The 27,923-nt window shown below is 39.3% G+C and overlaps 1 protein-coding gene across 2 annotated transcripts in view; it reads left to right on the top strand.

Moving 5' to 3' along the window:
• Positions 1 to 21,428: 21,428 nt before the first annotated feature.
• SUGT1 (SGT1 homolog, MIS12 kinetochore complex assembly cochaperone) overlaps positions 21,429 to 27,923 on the top strand; it is a 35,420-nt gene continuing 28,925 nt past the window's right edge. For both annotated transcript variants that reach the window (XM_054529075.2, XM_002824306.6), the window contains exons 1-5: positions 21,429 to 21,626; positions 21,714 to 21,771; positions 26,183 to 26,273; positions 27,049 to 27,118; positions 27,832 to 27,902. In XM_054529075.2, the coding sequence (XP_054385050.2) occupies positions 21,589 to 21,626; positions 21,714 to 21,771; positions 26,183 to 26,273; positions 27,049 to 27,118; positions 27,832 to 27,902 (328 nt within the window). In that variant the 5' untranslated portion in view covers positions 21,429 to 21,588. The remainder of the gene's footprint in view (positions 21,627 to 21,713; positions 21,772 to 26,182; positions 26,274 to 27,048; positions 27,119 to 27,831; positions 27,903 to 27,923) is intronic.

The raw sequence follows: 27,923 nt of genomic DNA on the forward strand, positions 1-27,923 counted from the left end.
GGCCGAGGCAGGTGGATCACAAGGTCGGGAGTTCAAGACCAGCCTGGCTAACATGGTGAAACCTCGCCTCTACTAAAAATACAAAAATTAGCTGGACGTGGTGGTGAGCTCCTGCAATCCCAGCTACTCAGGAGGCTGAGGCAGAAGAATTGCTTGAATCCGGGAGGTGGAGGTTGCAGTGAGCCAAGATCGTGCCACTGCACCCTATAGCTTAAAATGGTAGATTATTTGTGGCCATTTGAAATTACTGATTTGAAGTTCTTAAAGATGGTGAGCCATGTCTTACATAGTTATTTTAGAATCTAAAGTTGTTCTGTATTTACATAAAGTTTCTATTCTCTTTCTCCTTTAAACCCTGAAAGTGGTAGTTGCGAAGGAGGAGCCAGATATTTGGCATGGTCTGACAAAAATTAACTTGTCTTTTATTTATTTATTTGTTTATTTTTTTGAGATGGAGTCTCACTCTGTCGCCCAGGCTGGAGTGCAGTGGCACCATCTTGGCCCACTGCAACCTCTGCCTCCTGGGTTCTAGCGATTCTCCTGACAGCCTCCCCAGTAGCTGGGATTACAGGTGTGCACCACCATGCCCAACTCATTTTTGTATTTTTAGTAGAGATGGGGTTTAACCATGTTGGCCAGGCTGGTAACTCCTGACCTCAAGTGATCTGCCCATCTCGGCCTCCCGAAATGCTGGGATTACAGGCGTGAGCCACCACGCCCGGCCTAACCTGTCTTTATAGCAGGGTATGCTCACAATTGGAGTGTTTTCAATACATTGTGTATTCCGTGAATTTGTTTTAAGTAAAATCAGGCACTTGAGTTAACTCCTTCTGGGTGTTAAATTACTGATTTATACAGGAAAGTTGTAAAAGGTGGTTAGCAGTTAACACAGGAAGTTCAAGAGTTTATGGTGACTTTGGAATATTATTTGAATTACTAATTTAAAGTGATTTAGTATCTGTTACATATTATTGAATAAAGTAGAAAGTGTTCTTGGAGTTTTACTTAAGAATATTTAACTGAGTCAGTTAATACTTGAGAAAATTTAACTGAATCATTCAGCTTGCATATAATACTGTGCAGCTACATTGGGATGGCATATTTGATTTTTAATATTAGATTTGATATTTAATATTTTAAAAATTAGGTGGCAAAGGAGAAGCTAAACAAGTAGGAAAGGGGTTCCTGTGCCTTCAGTGTGTTAAAAAGCCAGCTAAAGGGGAGTAAGGGGAAGCAATGGTGAGATGCCAAGTTGTTCACCCTGCTATGACTCGGGCAGGGTCTGGGGTATCAACCCCAGACAACCCAGGCCTGGTCTTATTGCTTCTTTTGGAAATTGACAGTTCACACTGGCCTGCCTCAGAATGTTGGCACTGCCACTGACTAATTCTGTGACCGGGGCACCTTTTATAGCCTCCATCAGCCTGTTTCCCCAGCTATAAAATGCTGAAAGTGAAATCTAGCTTAAATGGCTTTCTTGAGGAATAGAAAAGCAACACGTATAAACTCTCTGGTACATAGTAGGTGCTCAGCAAATGTCCATTCCCTTTCTTTGTTGTGCATTCCTCTTTTGAAGTTCAGTGCTTTACCAAGGCATTTCCTCTCTGCCGTGACTTGCTTTAATCCACCATCCTGTTCACCGGACGTTCGGTTGAGGGAGAAGAATGCAAGGCACTGAGGAAAGTTCTGGAGCAGAAAAGCCTTTGTTTACAAATAACTTGGGAACCTGCTAGAGGAAAACTTGTATGACTTGAAATCACATTACTTAATGTTCATATGATATTTCCATTTTTTCCGGTTAGTTCTATTTAGTAGAGAAAAGTAGTTTAGTCCATAAAAAGAGAATTTAAAATTATTTTTAAAATTAGCCCTCCAGTTTATAAACTGGATTTTAATCTGCCAGTAAGTTTATTCAAGTAAATATGTAAATTGATGCATAAAGCAGTTGATTATCAAGTTTGCAAGAAAATGTTACCTGTTAACTCTGATATTAATTTCAATAGTTAAAAAGTCATGTAAAGAAAGTTAATTATTTTACAGAAAGATTGCTTTATGAAAGGGAATGTGATTTACCTACACAATCTTTTGTAATTATAATTTGTAATTAAACATTGCAGTGTTTCCTGCCCTTAAAAACAAATGTTGACTCTTTTTAACGCTTCTTTTTAGCATAGTTTTATAATTTTTCACAACATGGAGTTTTTAAAACAATATAAAAGGGAACAAATAAAAATTAATGCTAATTGAGCTAATCTTTTCAATTAGATGTTTTGGAAATTAAGTTGCTGTAACTGATTTGTTGTATTATGAAGCAAAACTTCAAGTGCACATTTCTGTTTTTAGTCTATCTGTCCTAAAAATGTGGCAATTTAGCTAAGATGTTTGATGTACATCAGTGGAATTATTTTGAATTTTTACATAGAATATTTCACTTAAATTTTTTTCTCATAATTTTGTTGACAGTTTATATTCATTAAAATGTTCTTTTTTTTTTTAGGAAAAATATATTCAGGGGGAAGAGATGTAATAGATTTCACATTATGGCAGTTACTAAAGAAGCACGTGAACAGGTTTGTTAAGAATAACTATTTCTCAGGTGGAAAAATATTCCATCTTTTCAAGATGTCCTTAGTGTTCCGATGGTGTAATAGTTGGATATTTTAATATTCCCTCCTGTCATTGGCCTGGATCCGAATGATGAATGTGGCGGTTGTTAGAAGGAAAACTCAGGACTATAACGTCCCCCCAAATTGGGAAGGCATTGAGAGACCAAAGAATAATTTGGGCAAGTCCAGCTTGATGAATAGATGAGTTTACTAGGACTTACCTACTGGACATTTCTGGGCAGCTCTAGAGTCACCCTGCATCTTATCTCTAAGCTGTTTTTAAGCTTATATGCTGGCTGTTTGCCTATGTGTGTGCACAGTGAGACTGTTTTCCTTGATATGTTTTGAGGTATGCCCTGGGATGTTTGGGTTCTCAGGGACACCTGCTCCTCAGCTAGGCACTGTGGCCTTGGCTCCCTGCCCAGCCTTCAGGGTTCAAGCAACACACATATACAGTAACTTGGTGGGGGACATACCACACTACAGTTGTTGACATTGCTAGTTGTGGTTCAGTTTCCCCCTTGAAATGTTGCATTCTGTGAGATAATGGGAGGTAAGTACTACCGATTACATGAATCCAGAGGTCCAGATTAGCCACTAATTTGGGTTAGAACATTATTAATCACCTACCATTTGCAGTGTATCTCTATGCTATTACATAAAGACATACTGGTTCCTGTCCCTTAGGCAGCTTGCTATCTAGAAGAGGAGATAGCATTTGTAAAATAACTTACTGAAGTGATTTAGTGATTGTTCAGGAGATGGGAAGAACATTCAAGGAATATAACAGACTTGTACTGTTTTTTTCTTAATACGTGGTTGGTCTTTGTTCTCTATTCTTCCCCTTTTCTTTGGGTAAGAAATTTACCATTTTAAGTCTAAAAGAGAAATGAGTGTCATCTTCCTTGGCATTAAATTTGGTTTACTAGTAAAATAAATGAAGAAACTCAGTACAAATGGTCTCCAGAGTGTAAGTGATGAGCATTTCTAACGAATAGAAGTTAGTTTTTTGGATTTTGATAGAAATAATATTGTATATGGACTTAGGAGGCTGAGATGACAGGATGGCTTGGGATTAGGAGTTCAAGACCAGCCTGGGCAACATTGTGAGATCCTTTCTGTAAAAAGATAGAAAAAAATTATCTGGGCATGGTGATGCATGCTTATAGTCCTAGCAACCTGGGAGGTTGAGGTGGGAGGATCACTGGAGCCCAGAATTCAATGCTGCAATGAGCTACAATTGTGCCATAACACTCCAGCCTAAGCGACAGAGTGAGACCCCCTCTCAAAGGGGAAAAAAAAAATGTTGTATGTGATAGATAAGTTCCTAGGCCAGCCTCCAATGGCTCATTTAATCTTTCTACCAGTTACTTATATGAACTTCTGATTTTCCCCCTATTTAATAAACTATATTAGAGGCTAGATCTCATTCATGTCTGTATACCCTGTAACATCTACTCATGTGGCTTACAAATCATAGGAACTAGTTATCTTAAATCTTAAAGTCTTTTTTGAAGAAACTGTAGTATAAAATATACATCTATAAAGGAAAGTAGTGAATTCAATTAACGTTTGTTCGTTAGAACTGAAGGTGAAGCTAAAAGAACAACGCCCTGTATTACAAAAACTGCATTCTGTTGTGTATGATAAAAAGGAAATGCAAAATGCATAGGGACAATGAATCACCTCTCCCCTGCTCAAATGGTATCCGTTAAGTGTGCATCAGAAAGGAATTTTTTGTCAGGGCAGCTGCTGTTGTCCAGCCAAAAGAGACACTTGGATTCTGGAAGGAGCCCGCTTGCTTTTTAAAATAAAATAATCTTATTTCTAAAACTGAAATTAGTTGGCAAGGAGGCATTTAAATTTTATGTATTTTATAAAACAGTATGAAATGATTATACTGTAGTGAGGAAAGTAGCACACAAATTTATGTAATAATTTACTCTAATGAAGGTACTGTTTGTGCTATACTTGCATGAGTCTAAAGAATGTTTTTTGTTTCCAGTTAAGTACAAGAATAGCAAAATATGGAAACTTAAATTTAGCAATTTTTCATTGTTGTTATCTTACCATCCCAAATAATGCTGGAAATATAGTTGGCATTCAGTAATTTTTTTTATTGACTGATTGAATGCGTTATTCTGTTCCATGATTTCTACGTCTTGTTCCCCACTAAGTTCTTACCTCTGCTACAAAGGATATTGTCATAGGCTCTACTGGTTATCCTAGAGTCGACAGGCAGTATAGCTCAACAGAAAGAGTGTTGGTATTGTGTAGATCTGTATTCAAATTCCGATTCTGCCTCACTAACCTTTCCCCAACTATAAAATGAGGGTTAGTATGTACATCTGAAGGATTAAATGAGGTCATCTGAGAAAAGTGTGAGGCACAGTGCCTGGAACATAGTACACATTTAATAAATGTTTGCAACTATTAGCAAGTATAAAAATATGATCCTAATGATGATGGAAAAGACATAGGTCGGTCAGTGTCCACCAAATAAAAGATAACTGAGACAATTAAGTTATTTTATTGGTGTGATTGCTCTGTAAATGTGGCTAGTTAAGCCTAACAATTGTGATAGTTACCCAGTATCAGATGAACTAGGCCAAAATACTTAATATCTGCCAGTCAGTATGTGGTTAGACACATCTCTGCACATAAAGGCTCACAGAAACCAATTCAGAAAAAGCAAATAGATAAAATAAGGCTTACCCAGGTAGAAGAGTAAATGAGCTATTTGTTGACATGCTTTAGGGGGCTTGACAAAAGTGTGTAAACAGGTAGGGTGGAGGATAAATCATATGCAATGTATACCTCTAGCCCAGAAAGATAAAAAATGTTTGAAAAAATAATTAAGGACCAAAAATTACGGAAAAAAGTAGCCAAGGGATAGATAGTGATATTCATTTTCTTTTTACAACTTTATTAAGGTATAATTTGTGTGCAAGGAACTGCACACATTTAGAATATATAACTCGACTAGTTTTGACAAATAGATACACCCATGAAACTGCCACTTACAAATCTGAACATTTTCATGTCCTTTTGCAACACACACACACACACACACACACACACACACACACGATGCAGGCAACCACTGATCTGCTTTCTGTTAAAATAGATTAAGTTGCATCTCTTAGAATTGTACATAAATGAAATCACACAGTACGTACTCTTTTGCATCTGGCTCACTCAGCTAATGATTTGAGATTCATCCATGCTGTAACATGTACTAGTAATGCATTTTTATTACTGAATAGTATACAGTTGTATGGCTGTATTACTTTTTTTTTTTTTTTTTTCTGGAGACGGAGTCTCACTCTGTAGCCCAGGCTGGAGTGCAATGGCGCGATCTCGGCTCACTGCAACCTCCACCTCCTAGGTCCCGGTTGAAGCATTTCTCCTGCCTCAGTCTCTCGAGTAGCTGGGATTACAGGCACATGCCACCATGCCCAGCTAATTTTTGTATTTTTAGCAAAGACGGGGTTTCATCATGTTGGCCAGGCTGTTCTTGAACTCCTGACCTTGTGATCTGCCCGCCTCGGCCTCCCAAAGTGCTGGGATTACAGCTGTGAGCCACCGTGCCCGGCTGATGTATTACATTTTTTTACCTATTCACCTGTTAGTGGACATTTGAATTGTTTCCCAAATTACAACCCACATTTGGCTATTACAAAGAAAGCTGCCATGAACTTTTGTGTACAAGTCTTTGTGTGGACATGTATTATCTCTTGGGTAAATATCCAGGAATGAAATAGCTATGATGAATAATAGATGTATTTTTAACTTTTTAAGAAGCCATCAAGTTGTTTTCCAAGATGTTTGTACCATTTTACGTTCCCAGCAGCAGTAACTGGTAGGAATATGGCTCATTTTCAAAAGATGATCTGAAATTTCAAAAGTAAAAAATTTATTGAAACATGTAATATGATGGTGGTAATTAGCCAACTCACAGGGTTGGTTGTAAGGATTAAATGTACTAATGCATAAAAAACATTTAAGCACAGAGGAAGTACTCAAGTGTTCATTAGCAGTTTTATTGTTATTCTGTTGATCTAACTTCTTTGGTTGTTAACAGTAGTACATTAGTGACTAATTTTGATAGAGTTAAAATAAACAGCCTAGATTTTAAAAATCAGTCACATATTGTATAAAAAATATTCATATTCATAAAAATACCTTTAAACAAAATACAAATTTATTTATTTTTTTTTCCAGTAGAAGGGGCAGTGATTAACTGGCATTGTTGTAAAACCAAAGTTAAGCTTGCCATTATTGTAGTTATAGTCTTTATTTATTTATTTATTTTTTGAGACAGAGTCTGGCTCTGTCACCCAGGTCGGAATGCAGTGGCCCCGTCTTGGCTTACTGCAACCTCCGCCTCCCGGGTTCAAGCAATTCTCCTGCCTCAGCCTCCCAAGTAGCTGGGATTACAGGCACACACCACTGTGCCCAGCTAATTTTTTGTATTTTTAGTAGAGAAGGAGTTTCACCATGTTGGTCAGGCTGGTATTGAACTCCTGACCTCCCCACCTTGGCTTCCCAAAGTGCTGGGATTACAGGCATGAGCCACAGCGCCTGGCCTAGTTATAGTCTTTAATATAATTTTTGTTGCCGTTATCTCTCAGTGAGTAACTTTTTATTATATACTGTAATTATGAGTGTCAAGGTATTAAAAATACACGATCAATTCAGGATTGGTTATAACATTTTTTAAAAAGATATTTACATTGACTTGTTCTTATTTAAAATGTCTTACTATACAGACACATCACCTTCACTTTGGGATATGGAATGTGGTAAGCAGTTAGCCACAAAATATGAACAACCCCTTTAGAATGAGATTGAAGAGCTGATCCAGTGGACAAAAGAGGGGAAACTGAGAGTTCCCAATTAACAATGAAGCAGGTAAGTGTTAATTTCAGGGGTTATAAAACTCATTGATTGAGATTATTTCTGCCAGATATTCACTTTTAGAGTGTAGATACTTACATGAATTTCAAAACACTGTGTAGGTATCTTCGCGGTGTCCTAAAGACAGTTAGTTGCAGCAGAATGCATGCAATATAATAGAATTTTATAAAATTCAAAAACCAAATTTTGAATATACTTTCTTAGCTCTAACGGTGATAAAACTATAAAGAAAATGATCAACATAACGCGGTATTTCAGGAAGGCAGGGTAATTGAGTAGGGACACTCGGGGCTTCGACAGTACTATCATTCTGTTCCTCAAGTTGGACGGCAGGTTCACAGGTGGTCATTTCATCATGCTTTTATGTTGTTTTATGTTGTATATATTATACTATATGTTATCCATATTATAATTACACATTATATTCTTTTGTTTGTAACAATGTTTCATAATATTTCAAGGAATGAATGGAAATGGGCACATAATGAAGATATGCAGTGCCTAGCCATCAGTAGAGTCCCAGCATTATCAGATTCCAAGATAATTCTTCTACAAAAACCAGCAAACAAAGGGCATGTTATCTAGAATGAAAAGACCATCCATATTCTAATAAACTGAGACAATCAAATAGGAATCCCTCTTTTAAGGATGGTATTTGTTATATGCTTGGAAGTGTTTTGAAGTAGAAATTGGTTGTAAATAAATCTACTCCTTATTAATAGGAAAGTATAAGCTTGCTTTTAATGTCCCTGTTATCCCTACCAAGAAATTAAAAATCCTGGAGGTTAGCATTGCTTATGAACTCACTTACTTGCTTATTAATAACAGGTGCATTTACCCTCTTAGGGGATGACCATGGCTATTTTAAAAGATAAGAAATTTGCTGAGAATTCCTTAAATTTTTCTAATCTTTACTAGCCAGTGAGGACATTGTCCCTTTTTTGCAGGTAGCTTTGAAAGATGATAATACCTCCACAGTTGAGACCATATTGTTAAAACATCCTTCATTTAACCATTTACACATTTGGTTCTAAAGAATGTATTATCCTTAGATTCTTGGTTCTAAAGAATGTATTATCTTAAGATTCTTGTCTTATTACTATTCTTAAAATTGCTCTAAAACTTGCTGAGGTAATCAGCTTTAAATTCTGTAAATACAGATAACAAAACCCTCTTAATCCTAAAGGTGCTTTTAAAGTTCATGCATTTATACATGTATGCAAATTGGCTATTAAATTGGGAAGATTTTATTCTAAGTAACCAAATCTTAAGGAGCTAAAGCTAACCTGCTTTATAAAATATATTAATTCCAGGACTAAGCAATTTCTGAAAACAGACTGATTTACTGTGCTGCTTAATATTTCCTCAAACTAGAATACAAGTGACGGTGGCAGAGGGAGGAAGTAACTCATACTAGGAAGAACAAACAGCTGCTGGAATATGCTTGTGGTTTAGAGCTTCTTTTAAAAATCCTGTCAGCTGCAAAGGAAAGGAAGGACTAATATTTTCCACGATGTCAGTAACATCTTTATGAAGATGCTCCTTTTGAATGTGCTACAGAAAGTTGGAAAATACTTAGGCATGGTATCTGGCATAGTGCCCCTTAGGGAGCACTTCAGATACAGACGGTCTGGAGCTTAGGATGGTTTGACTTAGAATTTTTTGACTTTATGATAGCTGCAAAGGCGATGCACATTCAGTAGAAAACGAACTTTGAGTCTCCATACAGCTATCCTGTTTTTCATGTTTAGGACATTGTTCTCATAAATTTCATGAACTATTCAACCCTTTATAATAAAAAAGAATTTGTGTTAGATGATTTTGCCCAAATGTAGGTTAATGTAAGTGTTCTGAGTACGTTTAAGGTAGGCTAGTCTAAGCTCTGATGCTCAGTAGGTTAGCTGTATTAAAGACATTTTGAATTAGGATATCTTCCCCTCCCAATAAACCCATTGTAAGTGAAGAAGCACCTGTAGAGGTCTGCCTTTACCAATTTCAGCTGCGACAAATTTAATGTTCCTGTATTGCTTTTAAATCGGAGAGCAGCAGCAGGTCTGAAACAAATACTGCAGTTAGCTTTGTGTTCTTCACTATTTATTGAACAGTTCAGAGGGCAGGGAAGCAAAGAGAAGCACTCTGAGTGTGTCTTTGCTTGCCAGCTCCTAAATTGTTAACAGTTATACAGTGGCCTTCCTGTATTTTTCTCTCGTTTTGTGTGTTCTCTTCTCTTTTTGTTGACCCTGTCTCAAAAAAAAAAAAAAAAAAAAAAAATCAAATAAAAATATCCCTTGGGAATACATAATGTTTGTATATGGAAACCCTCATGCCTTTCTTGCTACCTGTAGGATAAAGTCCAAAATCCTTAGCTTAACATTCAAATTTCTCCATCAAACTGGGTTCCTAGGCCCACTATTTCAGAGTTAATGTTGTTCTTGTTTTTTTTTTTTTTTGAGATAGTGTCTCGCTCTGTTACCCAGTCTAGAGTGCAATGGCACAATCTCGGCTCACTGCAACTGTCACCTCCCAGGGTTCAAGCAGTCCTCTCACTTCAGCCTCCCGAGTTGCTGGGACCACAGGCCTGCACCATGCCTGGCTAATAGATGTGTGTATTTTTTGTAGAAAGGGGTTTTCACCATGTTTTCCTGTCTGGTCTCCAACTCCTGGGCTCAAGGGATCCACCCCTCCTTGGCCTCCCAAAGTGGTGGGATTACAGGCGTGAGCCATCGCACCCAGCTGATGTTTTTCTTAAAATGCAAATTCTTTGGTTACACCCCATACCTACTGAATTTGTATCTCATGGGAAAGCTGTACAGTTTGTATTTTTAACTAGTATTGTTTATTTCTTGCTACTCAGAGTGGTCCCAAATTAGCATCTACATCACTGGAAACATATTAGAAAAATAGAACTCCAGGCCCTGCTCCAGACCTAATGAATCAGAATAACATAGACATTCAAGTTTGAAAAGCACTAGGTAATCTTAATGTACACTTGGAAGTTTAAGAATAACTGATCTGGCCCCAACCTGTCATTTTAAGTTTGTCCCTCAATGTTGCTCTACATTTATTCATTCAACCAACATGTATTGGGTAAGGTATCAAGGATGGCTTCACATAGTCATGGAACTCTTAGTACAAAGTTGACAGAATATAATGTTTGCCCTCCAGAGACACACTGGGGTTAACCAGTGAAGTTGCTTACTGCTGTGTGTGACCAGCCAGTGGCTCTCACCATCCATTTCGACTAAAGGGATCAGTATTTTGGGCACACCCATAACCATTCATAGTACGTTAGTTGGGGAGCTCTGCCTTATGTCCTGGTGTTTCTTAAGATTCCATTCTTGGCTCTCTTCCCACTGCACATGCTCCTTTGACAATCTCATTTACTTCCTTGGCTCAGTCACATCTGATATCCACGTCCAATCAATCATGCAGCCCAGGTAATTTACCTCCTCAAAAGCCTTTAATTTGTCATTTGCCTTCATGTTTCTACCTTAGTTTAAGTTACCATCATTTCTTACAAGGAATATGCAAACTTCTGAACAGGGTTTACAAGGACCAGCATGATCTGTCCCAGTATTACGTCTTGACTCTCTGTAGCCCTAACATAATCTAGTCATCAACTCCTGAATAGGACATGGCTGTCAGTACTTTGGCCTCTCCACACCAAATCATTGACTCAAGATTGTTTATTAAGGAAGGACCTGTGATGCTGTTGTCATTGTCCTTAACCTGTAAACTTGCTGCCTTCCTCACTTTCCATTTATTCTTTAACCCTCTGTAGTATTGCATTTGACTTATTACCCTGAATTTGTTGTTACAAAGGTCACTAAGAGTAACCAATTTCCATATTGCTGAATCCCATCCTTCCTTCTCTTCCTGGACCTCTTGATCAATTGATAACCTTTCATAACTCACTTTTCCTCTAAACTCTCTATTGCCTTCAGTTTTGCCCAATCTGAAGTGCCCAACTCTCCTATCCTGCTTCTGTAATATTTCCCCCTTTTTACCATGTAAAAAATAATTTCCTGATGTTCCCTTTGGGTTGCTCCGGAGACTTTTTCAAAGATTGGAGTTCTCCCAAGTTTTGTCTAAAGGTCACTGTTCTTATTCTCTGTTTTCAACTTGTCCGCTTCCAATCTGTTCTCCCCAATGCAATAGGAATGTCAGTCTATGTCAAGCCTTCAGTAGCTTTTTAATCTTTTCAGATGGAGTTGAGGCCCTATGTGGTCTCACCTCTTCTTTATCTCACCAGCCTTATGATCAAATTCTGCACTCCCAGACATAATAGCAATTAGAATAAGAATGTTTTCAATTGCAAGAAGCAAACAGAAAAACCCAACTCAAAATTATTAAATAATACAAAACAAAAAGTCAGGAGTTTGGAGGCTTCCGGGTTGGTTAACTCAGGAGCTCACTGGTATCACTGATGAACTAGGTTTCTCCATCCTTATGCTTTCACTTTCCTTGGGATATTGGTTTGGTCTTCCAGGATGGCTATTGCTAAAGGTAGCTGCAGTAATTTATTCTGTGTTTCTGTTTGTCAATAAGGAGACCTTTCCCAGAATCCCTGAGCAGACACCTCATGCATGGCCCAATTGGCTAGATTAGTTATGTATCCCTTCTTAAACCATATTGTTTGCCAATATGGCCAACAATGTGGGGTTGGGGATCCTAACAATGTGGGATGTGGGATTACCACGAATGACTTAGTCATGTGCTGGAGAAACAAAATTAGGGCTTCACAGCAAGGAAGAAGGGAGGAATGAAGTATCCTACTGTTATGTATACTTGTCCTTCTTCCTGTACATACACTCAAAAATGTTCAGGCCCATATGAAAAATGTATTTATTTCCCAAAGAGAATCAGCCAGAATCTCATCCAAGTACTCTATCCAGCTTCATGTCTAAGATCTCTGGTGGAATACGTAGGCTGCTTTTTCATCTGGTGGCTGTGGCTCTCTGGTGTTTTGTCTTCAACAGCCACATCTAATATGAGCACTGGGAAGAAGACTATTTCTAAGGCTGCTCAGCTTTAGGGTACATTTCTTGATGGTGTGAGCTTGGTGTCCTGTCTCAGAGTCACTAGTTTCCCAGCCCGAAAGAGTTGTGTCTCAATGCCCTCCATCCTGCCTTTTCCACCCGGCCAGTTACACACCATTCTAGGTCTGTTTTGTAGCACTCCACTTCCAAATACCAAATTGTCTATTAGTTTGGATTCTTAGTCATAAGCAACAGAGATGGATTCTGGTTTTCAGCATAAGATAAATTGTATTAGAAGAATATTGTGCTGCTTGCAGAATGGCCAAAAGAACTAGAGAATCAGCATCAGTCTGAGCCACATGGCTGGGAATAAATCCTGGAACTATACCACATAACTGGTCGGGTGAGGAGACTGTAACCACTGTTGCCAAGCACTGACACACTGCTTTGTAACACTATCTGCTGCTTTGGGAATTTGATCTTGACACATGTACTACTGCATCTGGAGAGGATACACTAAGGTCCTTCCTTGATTTGTTGTTGCTAACCAGTTACCAATTTTAAAGTATGTGCAAGTTCAGCTTAAGTTGTTCGGCATTTTCAGCTTTTATAGAGGGAGACTGGCTCAGTGGGAAGACTCAAGGAATTCCCCAGACATAAGAAGGAGCTGAATTCTAAGTAACCCAAAAGAAAGACCTACTTAAGGACAAATCCAGGTTTTATGGGGCCAAAATTTACACAATTTGTTGGGGTTGTGGGAGTGGGGAGGGGATTTATTTAGGAAAAATACGTACAAAATTATATTAACAAATTAGATAGAGGGTTTGAAGGGGCTTTTGCAAATAAACATCCCTGAAGCTGTACTTCCCAAATCACTCCGCTAGCTCTGATTTCAAGCCCACTCTGCTCAGCACAGTTTATCTCATGCTGGTTACCTCCTATATGTTCTTCAGGCTTTGGCTGAGACATTACTTACTCTGAGCTTTCAAAATCTTCTGACTGCTTTCACAGAACCCTTTAATCTCTCCCATTTAGACATATATGACACTATAATAACTGCCTGTTGATATGCGTGATTCCAACACTAGATTATTAAGCACCAAGATTGCAGTCATTTTAGTATCCCCAGTCCCTCGCATAATACCTATACATAGTAGGGATTCAATATTTATTAAGTGAGAAAACTACATATTCTCCTTGCCTTTTTTTTTTCTTTTTTTGAGACAGGGTCTCGCTGTGTTGCCCAGGTTGGAGTGCAGTGGCATGGTAACAGCTCACTGCAACCTCAACCTCGGCTCAAGCAATCCTCCCACCTCAGCCTCAGTATACTCAGTGGACTATAGGCATGCACCACCACATCTGGCTAATGTATTTTGTAGAGAAAGTGTTTTACCATATTGCCCAGGCTGGTCTCGAGCTCCTGGGCTCAAGGGATACTCCTGCTTTGGCATCCCAAAGTGATGGGATTACAGGTGTGAGCTACTGCGCCTGGCCTCCTTGTGCTCATGTTCTCGTGTTGCTTACCACCATCCATATTGCTGATGACTTATCAATTCTTATCTATAGCTCTAAATGTGTTTTAAAAAATAGCTTTAGGCCGGGCGCGGTGGCTCATGCCTGTAATCCCAGCACTTTGGGAGGCCAAGGCGGGCGGATCATGAGGTCAGGAGATTGAGACCATCCTGGCTAACACGGTGAAACCCCGTCTCTACTAAAAATACAAAAAATTGGCTGGGCATGGTGGCGGGCACCTATAGTCCCAGCTACTCGGGAGGCTGAGGTAGAAGAATGGCGTGAACCTGGGAGGCAGAGCTTTCAGTGAGCCGAGATCACACCATTGCACTCCAGCCTGGGCAACAGAGCAAGACTCCATCTCAAAAAATAAAATAAAATAGCTTTATAGGGCTATAGTTGACATAAAGCAAACCATGCACATTATTTAAAGTGTACAGTTTGAAGTGTTACATATGTATACACTCATAAAATCATCACCATAATCAAGATCGTGAACATACCTATTACCCCAATATGTTTCCTTATGCCCCTTTTATTCTTGAAATTCCACCCTGCTCTCCAGCCCCCACCCCCGCCCAGTAAACCACTGATTGTCATACAGATGAGTTTTAAAATTTTTCAGGATTTTATATAAATGGAATCATACAAAATGTACTATTTTTGTCTGATTTCTTTCACTTAGCATAATTTTGAGATTCATCCATGTTATAGTGTGTAGCAATACTTCATTCCTTTTAATGCTGAGCAGTATTCCATTGTATGGCTATACTGGCTATACTGCCATTGTTTTTTGTTTGTTTTGAGATGGAGTCTCGCTCTGTCGCTCAGGCTGGAGTGCAGTGGTGTGAACCTGGCTCACTGCAACCTCCACCTCCTGCGTTCAAATGGTTCTCCTGCCTGAGCCTCCCGAGTAGCTGGGAATATAGGTGCGTGCCACATTTTTTTGTATTTTTAGATGAGACAGGGTTGGCCAGGCTAGTCTCAAACTCCTGATCTCAGGTGATCCACCCGCCTCCGCCTCCCAAAGTGTGGGATTACAGGCATGAGTCACCGCGCCCGGCCAGCTGTACTACTGTTTATCCATTCACCTATTGATGTACATTTGGGTTGTTTCCAGTTTTCAACTGTTAACCATTAAAACTGCTATAAATAGATACAGACATTTCTGTACAAACATTGCATGAACATGTTATTTCATATCTCTTGGGTGCTAATTGTGTAGCAGTGGTCTAAGTCATTTTATGGTTGTGCCTTTTTACATTCCTACCAGTGGTGTATGAGTCTTCCAGTTGCTCTACATCCTTGCCAACATGGTCAGTCTTTCTCATTTTAGCCATTTAAATGGGTGTGTAGTGGCATATGGTTGTGATTTTAATTTCTATTTCCCTATTGACTTACAGTTTCTGAGTTTTGAGACATCTTCATATATTCTGGATGCAAGCTCTTCATCAGAGATGTGATTGCAAATATTTTCATAGTGTAGAATCTTTTAAATTTTGATGAAGTCTAATTTACAAATTTCTTCTTTTATGGATCATGCTTTTGGTGTGCTAAGAAATCTTTGTCTAACCCAAGATCACAAAGATTTTCTTTCCTCTAGAAGTTTTGTAGGAGTTGTAGCCCCATAACCCATTTTGAATGAATTGTTGTACATGGTGCAAAGATATGCACTGAAACTCACTTTTTGGCACATGTATATCCAATCTGTTTTAAAGTCTCTCCTTTTCAACTGTTTTTTCTCCATTGAATTACCTTTGGACCTTTGTTAAAAATCAGTTGTCTACATATGGTATGGGTCTATTTATGGATTCTCTGTTCCATTAATCTGTCTATTTTTGTGCCAATATCACAAGGTTGACAAGTCTTGAAATGAAGTAATGTTATCTCTCCAATTTCATTATTTTTCAAAGCTGATTTGGCTATCGTAAGTCCTTTGCATTTTCATTTGAATTTTTTCCCCCATTTGAATTTTAGAATCAGTTTGTCAACTTCTAAAAGGGAAAAGCTCTGGGATTTTTTTTTTTTTTTTTTTTTTTTTTGAGACGGAGTCTTGCTCTGTCGCCCAGGCTGGAGTGCATTGGTGCAGTCTCGGCTCACTACAAGCTCCTCCTCCTGGGTTCACGCCATTCTCCTGGCTCAGCCTCCCGAGTAGCAGGGACTACAGGTGCCTGGCACCACGCCTGGCTAATTTTCTTGTATTTTTAGTAGAGACGGGGTTTGATTGTGTTAGCCAGGATGGTCTCGATCTCTTGACCTTGTGATCCGCCTGCCTCGGCCTCCCAAAGTGCTGGGATTACAGGCATGAGCCACCGCGCCCAGCCAGCTCTGGGATTTTTAAATGTACTTTATTTCAGAGATGGGATCTCTGTTGTCTAGGCTGGTCTCCAACTCCTTGCCTCTAAGCGATTCTCCTGCCTCAGCCCCAACAAGAACTGAGATTAGACATGAGCCACCATGCCTGACTAGGGATTTTGATTGGGATCATGTTGAGTCTATAGGTCAATCTTGGAAGAACAGAGACCTCAATAATATTGAGTCTTCTTGACTCATGAATTTGGAGTAGCTCTCCATTTGTTAGTTTTCTTTAATTTCTCTCGGCAATGTTGTTGGGGTTTTTTTTTTTTTTTTTGAGACAGAGTCTTGCTCTATTACCCAGGCTGGAGTGCAATGGCGCAATCTCGGCTAACTGCAACCACCGCCTCCCAGGTTCAAGCAATTCTCCTGCCTCAGCCTCCCAAGTAGCTGGGATTACAAGCACCCGCCACCACGTCCAGCTAATTTGTTTTGTGTTTTTAGTAGAGATGGGGTTTCGCCATGTTGGCCAGCCTGGTCTCAAACTCCTGACCTCAGGTGATCTACCCGCCTTGGCCTCCCAAAGTGCCAGGATTACAGACGTGAGCCACCGTGCCTGGCTGCAGTATTTTTTAGTTTTCAGTGCACATCTTGCATATCTTTTGTCAGATTTATTTTTCAGTATTTAATATTTTGATGTTACTATACATGTCATGGCTTTTTGCATTTTAAATTTTGATTATTACTGATTTTATTTTAAATCTTTTTTCTGTTTAAGTATAAACTTGGTAAAGTGTACAAATCTTTTAAAAATTTTCTCTCTTTTTTTTAAACTTCTCTTTGGGAAAGCTTTATTGTGAAAAAGACACAAATAAGAGATTTTGTTAGATTCAGTTTGAAATTATCAAGTGTAATACACTTAAGGATGGCTTCAATGTTAGACTGGGAAGGTTTTCTCTTTTAAATGAAAAGGATCCCTTTCCTAGGAAAATGTTAGGTAACACAGTATAAGTGACTATTTTCACTCTTCAGTTTGAAGATCAATTATCCTTCAATAAATGCCCACTTAATCCAGCATGGTTACTCCTCCCCTTCTTTAAATTACCAAAGCTAAGTACATTGGTATATTTAGTTGTGTCATTTGCACATGAAAACTTTTTTGTTAACTTTTTTTTTTTTTTTGCGATAAGTCTCGCGAGCTCTTGTCCTCCAGGCTTGCATGCAATGGCTCGATCTCGGCTCACTGCAACCTCCGTTTCCCGGATTCAAATGATTCTCCTGCCTCTGCCTCCCAAGTAGCTGGGATTAAGGCGCCTGCCACCATGCCCGGCTAATTTTTGTATTTTTAGTAGAGACAAGGTTTCACCAAGTTGGCCAGGCTGGTCTCGAACTCCTGACCTCAGGTGATCTGCCCACCTTGGCCTCCCAAAGCGCTGGGATTACAGGCGTGAGCCACCGCGCCCGGCTGAAAACATTTTATTAATAACTTCTTAAGCATTTTTCTCTCCTTCCTCCCAAGATTTCAATAAACTGATGCCAAGAATTTACGGAGAAAATTATAAAAACTTTACTAAAAGACATACGAATAACTGAATGAAACAAGCAATTATGTTCATGGACTGGAAGAGGCAATACAAGGGAAAGATATCATTTCTCCTCAAACAAATCCGCAAAATCAAAGTGAACAATTTGTTGTTGTTGTTGTTGTTGAGACTCACACTGTTATGAATGCTGGAGTGCAGTAACACGATAAGAGTCTCAATCTCCTGGGCTCAAGCGATCCTCCTGCCTCAGCCTCCCAAGTAGCTGAGGCACGCGCCACCATGCTTGGCTAATGTTTTTATTTATTTTTTGTAGAGATGAGGTCTCACCATCTTGCCCAGGCTGGTCTTGAACTCCTGGGCTCAAGTGATTTTTCTGCCTTGGCTTCCCAAAGTGTTGGGATTACAGGTGTGAGCCACTGCACCCAGCCTGCACAAATCTTGTGCATAACTTGATAAAATTTTATGTTTGAATACACTGCTGTGATTACCAGCCAGATCAAGATATGTAACATTTCCCGCATCCGAGAAGATTTCTTCATGCGTCTGTTCCCCACCCTCCCTGACAACCAGGAGGTTCCCTTATGATACCTCTCGTCTAAGTATCTAAGTGGAATCAATCATAATGTACTCTGTCTGGCTTTTTTTTTTTTTTTTACCACAACTTATGTATATACGGTTCATCCATATTGTTGTGTGTAGTAGTCGTTCATTCTTATTGCTATGTAATTTTTTTTCTCCTATTTAAGGACATTTAGATTATTTCCCGTTTTTGCTAGCTTGGGTAATGCTGCAATGAATATTCTTCTACATGATCATAAATAATAAATACTCTTGGGTATATGCCCAGTGGTAGAATTATTGGGTTATGGTCTGTATATAACTAGCTTTAGTAGATAGTGTCTGATATAGTTTGGATATGTCCCCACCCAAATCACATGTCAAATTGTAATCCCCAGTGTCGGAGGTGGGGCCTGGTGGGAAGTGACTGGACCATAGGGGTGGGTTTCTCATGAATGGTTAAGTACCACCTCCCTTGGTACTGTCCTCGCAACAGTGAATTCTTGTGAGATCTGGTTGTTTAAAAATGTGTAGCACCTACCCCCACCCTACTTGCTCCTGCCATGTAAGATGGCTGCTCTACCTTTGCCTTCTGCCGTGATTGGAAGCTTCCTGAGGCCTCTGCAAAAGTAGAAGCTGCTATGCTTCTTGTACAGTCTGCAGAACCATGAGTGAATTAAACATTTTTTCTTTATAAATTACCTAGTCTCAGGTATTTATAGCAATGCAAGAACAGACATATGGTACCACAGTTTTCCAAAATGATTAAACTCTCACCAACAATATATGAAAGATACAGTTGCTACATATCCTTGTCAATGTTTGGTATTGGATGTCCTTTTAATTTAAGCCATTCTGGTGGTAGTTTTGGTATCTCATTGATTTCAATGTCCATAATACATAGAACTTCTTTTCATGTTGGGCCCATAGGTCAGTCTTGGAATTCACCCTTTCAGAGGCCATACATATATGTGTATTGGTGCATGGCAGAGGCTGGCATACACATATTAGTATATGGCTGAGCCATAACTGGAGCATACCTGAGACTAACCCTATGGTCTAAGAAGAACTTACGTTTGGAGTCCTGGACTAAGGAATCCAGGAGTAGCCAACCCAGAGATTCACTCCTTATCTATGAAGGACATCCACATCCCTGGCCCGTATCTTAGGCTGTACAGGAGATCAAGGCCCTTTGTTTTGGGTTAAATGGAGGTTGCTAGAAGGAGGGTGCTAAGTGAAAATGCTATATAGACTATATGCTTTTTACAAATGGTAGCAGTTCACCAGGCCAGCCCACCACCACTGGACCACCCTTGTATGTAAATCCTGAATAAACCTTGTCTCCTTCACTGACTCTGCCTCTCTTCTTACAGTGCCATCCCAACTGGAGTCAGTGGGGTCCAGAAGGACAATTGGCCATTTAGATAACATTTGAAAATTAACCAACGTAATACACAGTAACATTAAAAAATACAAATGAACATTTCAATAAAGGCAGAAAAAGTAGTTGATATTCAATGCTTTCCTCCTGATGTTATGACCAAGACAAGGAAGTCCATTATCACTATTTTTATTCAACAGTGGAAACACTAGCCAGCAACAAAAGGCAAAAATAAATAAAAATAAAAGGTATAAAGATTACAGAGAAGTTAAACCATCTCTGTTAGTGGATTGCAAGATTTTGATCACAGAAATTCCGAAAGAATCTACAGAGTATTACAAATAACAAGGGAACTTAGCAAGATGCTTGAATATAAGGTCAGTATGTTAAAATCAATATTGTTTATTCTTACGAGTAGAATATAAAAAAGTCAAAATGCCATTTAACATTGTATACAAAACACTAAATACTCAAGAATAAATCTAATGAAAGATATATATGATCTCTATACTGCAATCTATCCAAGCACACCTGCATTAAAATATAGATATATGTGCAATCTACAAAACACTGCCAGGAGAAATTAAAGACCACTTAAATAAATGGTGGGGGAAGAATGATATTCATGGATTGAAGGACTTGTTGTTAAGATACTAGTTTTCCCGAAACAGATCTATAGATTCAATGCGAGCCCAGTAAAAATCCCCCTTTTTTTTTAACAAGCTAATTCCAAAATTCACCTAGAAATACAAAGGCCGTAGAATAAGCCAAAACAATATTGGGAGAATAAGTTACAGGACTTAAAGATTTATTATAAAACTACATTAAATTAACACAGTTTGGTACTGGTATAAAGTTAGACAAAGACTACTCCCTCCCGCTCCTCAATCTGCCCCCATCCCTAGAACGTGCTGGCAGCTTTCTCCACCCGATCTGCAAGGGTTAAAGGGCGCTGAGGAAGGGGTGACCGACTGGGCTGGGAAACAAAGTGGCACTGAGATAACTTCAGGCCACCCTCCTCCCCTCAGTACCTTCGGATGAAAAGTTTCCCCTCTTGGTCTGGGAAGCCCACTAAGAAGAAAGCCTGGGCTGTGGCGTTCTGGGGAAGTGAACAGTACGGTCGCCGGGCGCGTTGCCCCAGGAACCAGAAGGCTTTTTGCCGCTATTAGGGCAGAATGACTTCCGGCAAGTCCCAGCCGTTTAGAATTCCCAGCCCAAAGATCGCGGGGGAAATACACGCGTCATCCGGGCCTCTGCTCCCGGAAGAGACCACGCAGCCGCGGATGACGTAATGAAGGCGAAAGGGCTTGGCTACCTGTGGCAGCCATGATAAAAACTAGGGAAAATGGGAGCTCGAAGTAGCTTGCGTTATTAACAGACATACAAACGCTCCAAACCGCCACACGTTCCTTAGGGACGACAGTACATTACAAAAGTGCTTCTAAACTACTACTGAAAGCTTCTTGGGAGTGCCCGCTGGCGTGGACGCGGTGGAAGGGAGGGAGAACGTGTACGCCCCAGGCCTCCGTAACCATGGCTGCGAGGGGCGGGGACTGGGAGCGCTGGTCCTGGGCCGGGGTGGGGCTGGGAGGACTCGGTCTTCCACTGTCCCAGCCGGCCCCGCGCCGGCGTGTCGCCTCCCGTCCCGCTAGCAGCACGCTGCGTGGCTGCTCGTTGGCTATTTAGGACGGAAGCTCGGTTGGTGTTTCTCCAGAAGTTTCCCCCTTGGGCGGTGGTGGAGGTGGTAACCGTGATAGTAGCAGCTCCGGCGGCAGCAACAGCGACTACGAGGGATGGCGGCGGCTGCAGCAGGAACTGCAATATCCCAGAGGTGCGTGTTTTTCTTTCCCTTTGCTATTTATTTTATCCCCCTTTCGTTGGCTAGTGAGCCCTGCTGAAGTCGTTGTTTTCCTGACAGGTTTTTCCAGAGCTTCTCGGATGCCCTAATCGACGAGGACCCCCAGGCGGCGTTAGAGGTGAGAGAGCCCATTTCTGCTTCCTCCACTCTTCTTAGGGGAACTGGGCCACTTCGGGTCTCCGCTGACCCGCCTTCTCTCCGCACCGCCGGACAGGGACCCAGGCTCCTGTTGATGCTGCGTCTTAGCCCTGGTATTGAGATTCTCGGTCTCCTTTCTGTTACGCGGTAGCCGCGTTACCCCAGACTCCTATCTTGCCCTTTCCACTCCCTACAGCTCCTGAGAAAAACCTCCTCTATTTCTTGGGAGCATGGTTGGCATTTGTAGTTTGGCTGAAAGGATTTTCTTTTTAATGACATTTATGATTAGAGAAGTGGACTCTGGGCTCGATGAAGTTAATTTTTTCTTTTGACAATCATTCTTGCCATTCTTATGTAAAAGTGTCGGTATGAAGTCAGTCTACTGGAGCAAAAACCTTTTCCCTCACGTCCCTGAAACTTTCCAGATGTCTTATCACAGTTCATTATTCACTCATTTGTATATTCATTAAAATTTTTTTTTGGAGTAGCTGTGTGCAAAGGCGCTGATTGCTGTGGTTTGAAGTCTTGGTTATATACTCAGCTAACCTAGAAATCACTTTTTGTAGGTGTGCAGTGAGGACAAACCATAAAGCTGTGAAGGAATGTAAAAGAGCAAGAGTTAAATAATAAGAATTAAAGGAGAACCTAAGGATAAATGATGCTGTGGGTCACAGAATTTAGCCAGGAGTTTTTGTTTGTTTTTGCGTTAAATCACAGAAAAGAGGAAACCTGTTTTGCTGTTACGTTTAACAATTTGAGGCAAGACAGCGTCTTTTCTAGCTATGACTTTTATAAGAAATGTGCCGCATGGTAGTAGAGCCTCCGTTAGGAGATCTTTGAGTGGAGATTTGAAGGAACAAGGGAATTAACTTGGAAGCTCTGGGGAAAGAATATTCCAGGCAGGACCAAGAGCCAGTGCAGATCCTGAGGTAGGAATGAAGTTGGCTTGTATGTGAAGCAACAAAAAGGCCCTTTTTATTAGAGGGCTCATTTGATTAAGAGAGAAGGTTGGACAGGAAACTAGGAGCCAGGTCCTATAAGGCCTTTTAGGGTCGAAGTATGTTTTTTACACCTAAATATATAGACCTTTAGATACTGGGAGTAAAGCTTCTGGGATGAGTTTGGGGGTAATGTTACAGGAAGCACTGAGAATTTTTCTCCATAATTTCTTGTATTAGCTAGACAGCTATTACTTTTAATTGACATTTGTTATTGTGTTAGACCTAGTGCTTCCTTTGGAAATCCAGTTTATATAAAAGTTGCTTTTAAATAGTATTAACATAACGAATTTTATTGTCACTTTCCATCTTATTTTACTTTACAAATTTTTATGAAGGCATATATGATATATGTAAATAACACAGATTTTAAGTCTATAGTTTGATGAGTTTTCACATGTTTACACCACCAGATTAAGATAAGAGTATCTCCATTCATAATGCTCCTTCATGCTCCTTCTCAGCCAGTAATTCTTACTGTCTTGCTGATTCCTGCTTTGACCTCCATCACCATCAGTTAGTTTTGTTTGTTCTCGACTCATAAACAGAATCGTACAGTAGATGCTTTATTGAATGTAGGCACTCTGTTTTTGCTTTAATGATTACATAAGTATACGTTCATATCGTGTGAAGCAGTAGTTATTTTGCATTGCTGTGTAATATTCCATTGTATAAATATATGTTGTGTAGCCGTAAGTACGGCGCAATTTATTCTAACAGTGGACATCTGGGTTATTGCTAGTTATTAGCTAGCTTAAAGCTTCTGTGAATACTCTTGTACATGTATTTTGGTGAACATATGCATTTCTTTTGGTTGTATGTACCTAGGAGAAGAATTGCCTAGGATAGTCATGTGGCTAGCATTAGTACCTTGGTTTTTAATGTGTGGCTCTTGGACCAGCATTATCAGCATCACCTGGCAATTCATTAGAAGTGCAGCCGGGTGCGGTGGCTCACGCCTATAGTCCCAGCACTCTGGGAGGCCGAGGCGGGCGGATCACGAGGTCACGAGACCAGCCTGGCCAACATGGTGAAACCCCGTCTGTATTAAAAATACAAAAAATTAGCCGGGTATGGTGGTGGGCAGCCGTAATCAGCTACCTGCGGGGCTGAGGCAGGAGAATCGCTTGAACCCTGGAGGTGGAGGTTACAGTGAGCTGAGATGGCGCCATTGCACTCCAGCCCAGGCGACAGTGAGGCCAGGCCATCAAAGGCATTAAATCCCAGCACAGGGTTTTCAGTTTTATCGTATGATTATGGAGATCTGTCAAGAATTTGGAGGAAGGAAAATGAAATTTTCTGAATTACAAAACCTCCTTTAAAAGCAGAGTAGGTAGTGAATTGGAGGAGGCACAAGGGATAGTGGATAGCGGGAAGATGATGGTGCAGACCAGGTCAAAGATGAATATCTGCATGTAGGGCAGTGATTGAGGGCATGGAGGGGAGTTGTTTTATGTAAAATGCACTGGACTTGGTGACGATTAGAATATAAGGGATGTCTCCTGAGTTTCTGGCTGAGGGAATGTTGTAGGAACTGGTGCCATTCATTTAGATAGCACTTAGGATGATAGCACTTAGAAGATTGCATTCAGCATGGGGGAATAGGTTTGAGGAGAGAAAGTAGTTTTAGATTGTGAATATTTGTATATGAGTTGCTTCTGGGACATTTCAGGTAAAGTCTAGAGAAAACTATAGGCTGATGTTGCTCAGGACCACTGTCTAGGCTCAAGATAGACTTGAGTCATCAGCATGCATCAACACATATGAGAAGCCCCCCAGTAGTTAAGGAATCAAAGAATGTTTGTAGAGGGGAAGAAGTCTTAAGTACTGAGCCCAAGGAGAACATTAGTTTTTAAGAGGCAACAGAATGGTAAGCCGAAAGCCCTGGTTATTATTGTCAAGGGCCACAGAGAGATCGAGTCAGATAGGACTCAGTTGGATTTGATAAGGGGTTATTAGTGACTGAGAAGATTAAGACTAGAGAGGCAAATATTTTTGTGTTCTGTGGCAAAGGAGATGCAGTCAAGGTAGAGACCGGGGAAAAGGCTGAAAAAAAGTCTGCAAGGAGAAAAATCAATACTTTTCATTGAGTGATTACTGGATGTCACTACAGATCTAGGCAAGCCCAACACCCTGGAGTCATCTTCAGTTTCTCTTATCCCACATGTTCACCCATTAGCAAGTCTCTTTGCTTCTAATATGTTCCAACTTAATTGTATTTCTCTTCATCACCTCTGTGGCTAACATCCTTTTCTAGCCTAGACTTAATGTAGTAGTTTCCTAAGAAGTCTCCGTTTCCAGTCTTGATTTGATAATGTATTTACCATACTGCAGCCAGAATGACATTTAAAAAAAAGTAAATTGGACCATGTTCCCCTTATTAACAGTGAACTTTCCATGGCTTTCCGTCAAACCTAAGGTCCAAATTCCTTATAACAGCCTGCAAGCTACAAAGTGAGGCCCTTAAAGTAGCATCTTACAGCTTCTTTGCTCTCTTGGTTTGAGCCTTACTTTCTGTTGATTGACTGTAACCCCATGTGAGTTGAGGAGCATCTGTATATGTTGCTTTCTGAGAGTCACACTACTAGGTTAAAGCAAAGTCAGTGATACATGTGGCTCTTGAAATAATTTTACCATTTAAGAAAACTACCAAATCCCTAGAGTTTGTAGGCAGTTGGCAGAAAATAAAAGTGTTCCTGCCCTTCGATCTCCCTAAGTGTGTAATCTCTTACATCATTATTTTTCCAGCTACCACACCTATATGTTGTGACTGCACAAGTGAAAAAAGTTTCAATCTCTAATGTTAACTCTTGATAGTTGACATAGCCATCTATTAGATTGTATCTGGGCTTTGAACAGAATATTTAGTTGGGTTTTATTAGAGTTGTGTGCTATTGATAGAGGCTAGGAGAGGGCCAGGTACACTTGATTGTGTATGTATTGGTTGTCTTAACCTCCCTGAGTGCTAGATTTAACTTCTGGTCTTTTTTTATTGCACAGCTTCACATTTTCTAGGAATCTCAAATTCTATATGGTGTTTGAATCTTCTTCAGATTAGTAGGAGGAAATCTGTAATGGTCAATGTGTAACAATTAAACTCTTCAGAATATATGAGCTGATAATAATTATCATTTATTAAGTTGTATAGACCAGGAACTAAAAGCTTTACGGTACAGAGATACTACATTAGATTGCCTACTTTTGGGAGGAGGGGCAAGAGAAGTGGGGGAGATATTGATCCTTTTATAAGGAAAAACTCCAATATTATATCCCTGTTATCTTTCCTCCAAATAGCTTCTGACAATAAGTTACTTGATTAAAAATTATGTTTTAATTAGAATTTGATGGGTTCTTACAAACTTTTACTGACACTCCACATGTTTGTTTTTGTAGGAGCTGACTAAGGCTTTGGAACAGAAACCAGATGATGCACAGTATTATTGTCAAAGAGCTTATTGTCACATTCTTCTTGGGAATTACTGTGGTAACATTTCTTATAAAGTATATTGCCCCTTTTTAATAAGTTACTTATACATTTTACCCATGACAAATTAAAAGTTGTCTTTGAGAATTTTTAAATTGGTCTTTTATACAAGGTAAAGTAGCTCAAATGTGACAGACATGTTGAGCAACACCCATTTAAATTTTATGGATGTCGCTTTTTCCTTCATTGGGTGGAGAATGTATACAGATTTCATTCATAGTTATTGGGTATGCTGATAAAAAATAGCATCACATTTACTGTTTGACAGAGTATTAAAATGAAATGCTCGTTTAAATTTTTTTATAAAAAAGAATGTGGCCAGGCATGGTGGCTCACGCCTGTAATCCCAACACTTTGGGAGGCCAAAGCAGGAGGATCATTTGAGCCCAGGAGTTCAAGACCAGCCTGGGCAACATAACAAGACCACGTGTATTTAAAAAGTAATGTATTTCTGTATTTTGTACCTTCTGAATAGGGAAAAACTGAATACTTTGAGTAAAATTACATAGACAATGTTAATGAGACAAGGAGGTGAATTTTGTGACACAGCTCTATTCATTGAAGAGCTTTAAGAAGGAAGCTAAATGTTAAGCCAAAAGGAAGGTACAAGAGTAATATTTATTTGAATTCTATCTTGTATTAGCTTTTCCTAATTTAAAACCATTTGGCATTTCTACCAACTTGAAAACGTAGAAATCTAAAACTGATTCATATGTTGTGTGTATTTGCTAGGATCTATAAATAACTGACTAAAAACCCGTCTTTTTCTACACAGTTGCTGTTGCTGATGCAAAGAAGTCTCTAGAACTCAATCCAAATAATTCCACTGCTATGCTGAGAAAAGGGTATGCAGTAGCTACTCTTCTTGTTGAGCTTGGTATAGATAGTAGGTATTTCATTTGTTGAATGAGTTCATTGCAAGCTTTATATAAGTTGTAAAATTCTGTATTTATATATTATATAGCAGAGATATGATTCAATTTTAAATACAACTTATAGTTCTATTATTTTGTTAACCATAGTATGTGATAGGAGATCTGTACTTAGTAAATTTTAAAATAGTGATGATTGAAGTAATTGCAGGGTATAGATGAAACTGATAGATTTCACATTGCTTTTTTTGTTTTTTTCAGTCTTTTGGAATTTACTATATTTAATTGACTGGACAACATCCTAAATTATTTAGCAAAGCTGAATAGGCTACATTTAATGCTATGAAAGCTCTATATCTGTACACTTTATATCCCATCTTGTTTCTGTTGATAAATATAACTATTGTTTAAGAAACTTCTTGAATTCCTTTGTATAATTATATTTTGGAGTAAGCAAGTCTGTACAATTAAAGTCAGATTCCTTCTGAAGTGAGTTCTAAAATTGAATTTTAGTAGGAATTGTACTAGATCTTAACAGTATATTAGAAAGTCTCTAGGTTTATTAACATATACTTAAAATAAATTTTTTCTTTCAACAGTAGAAAATACTAAGTTTTTTATTTAGAAAGAAGGCTATTTTCCAGATTTTTTATGTGTCTTAATTTGTTTTAAATATATTCATGCAGAATATGTGAATACCATGAAAAAAACTATGCTGCTGCCCTAGAAACTTTTACAGAAGGACAGAAATTAGATAGTAAGTATTAAAAATTATACT

The sequence above is a fragment of the Pongo abelii genome, chromosome 14 (genome assembly GCF_028885655.2).
Source record: "Pongo abelii isolate AG06213 chromosome 14, NHGRI_mPonAbe1-v2.0_pri, whole genome shotgun sequence".
Classification (NCBI taxonomy): Eukaryota; Metazoa; Chordata; class Mammalia; order Primates; family Hominidae; genus Pongo; species Pongo abelii.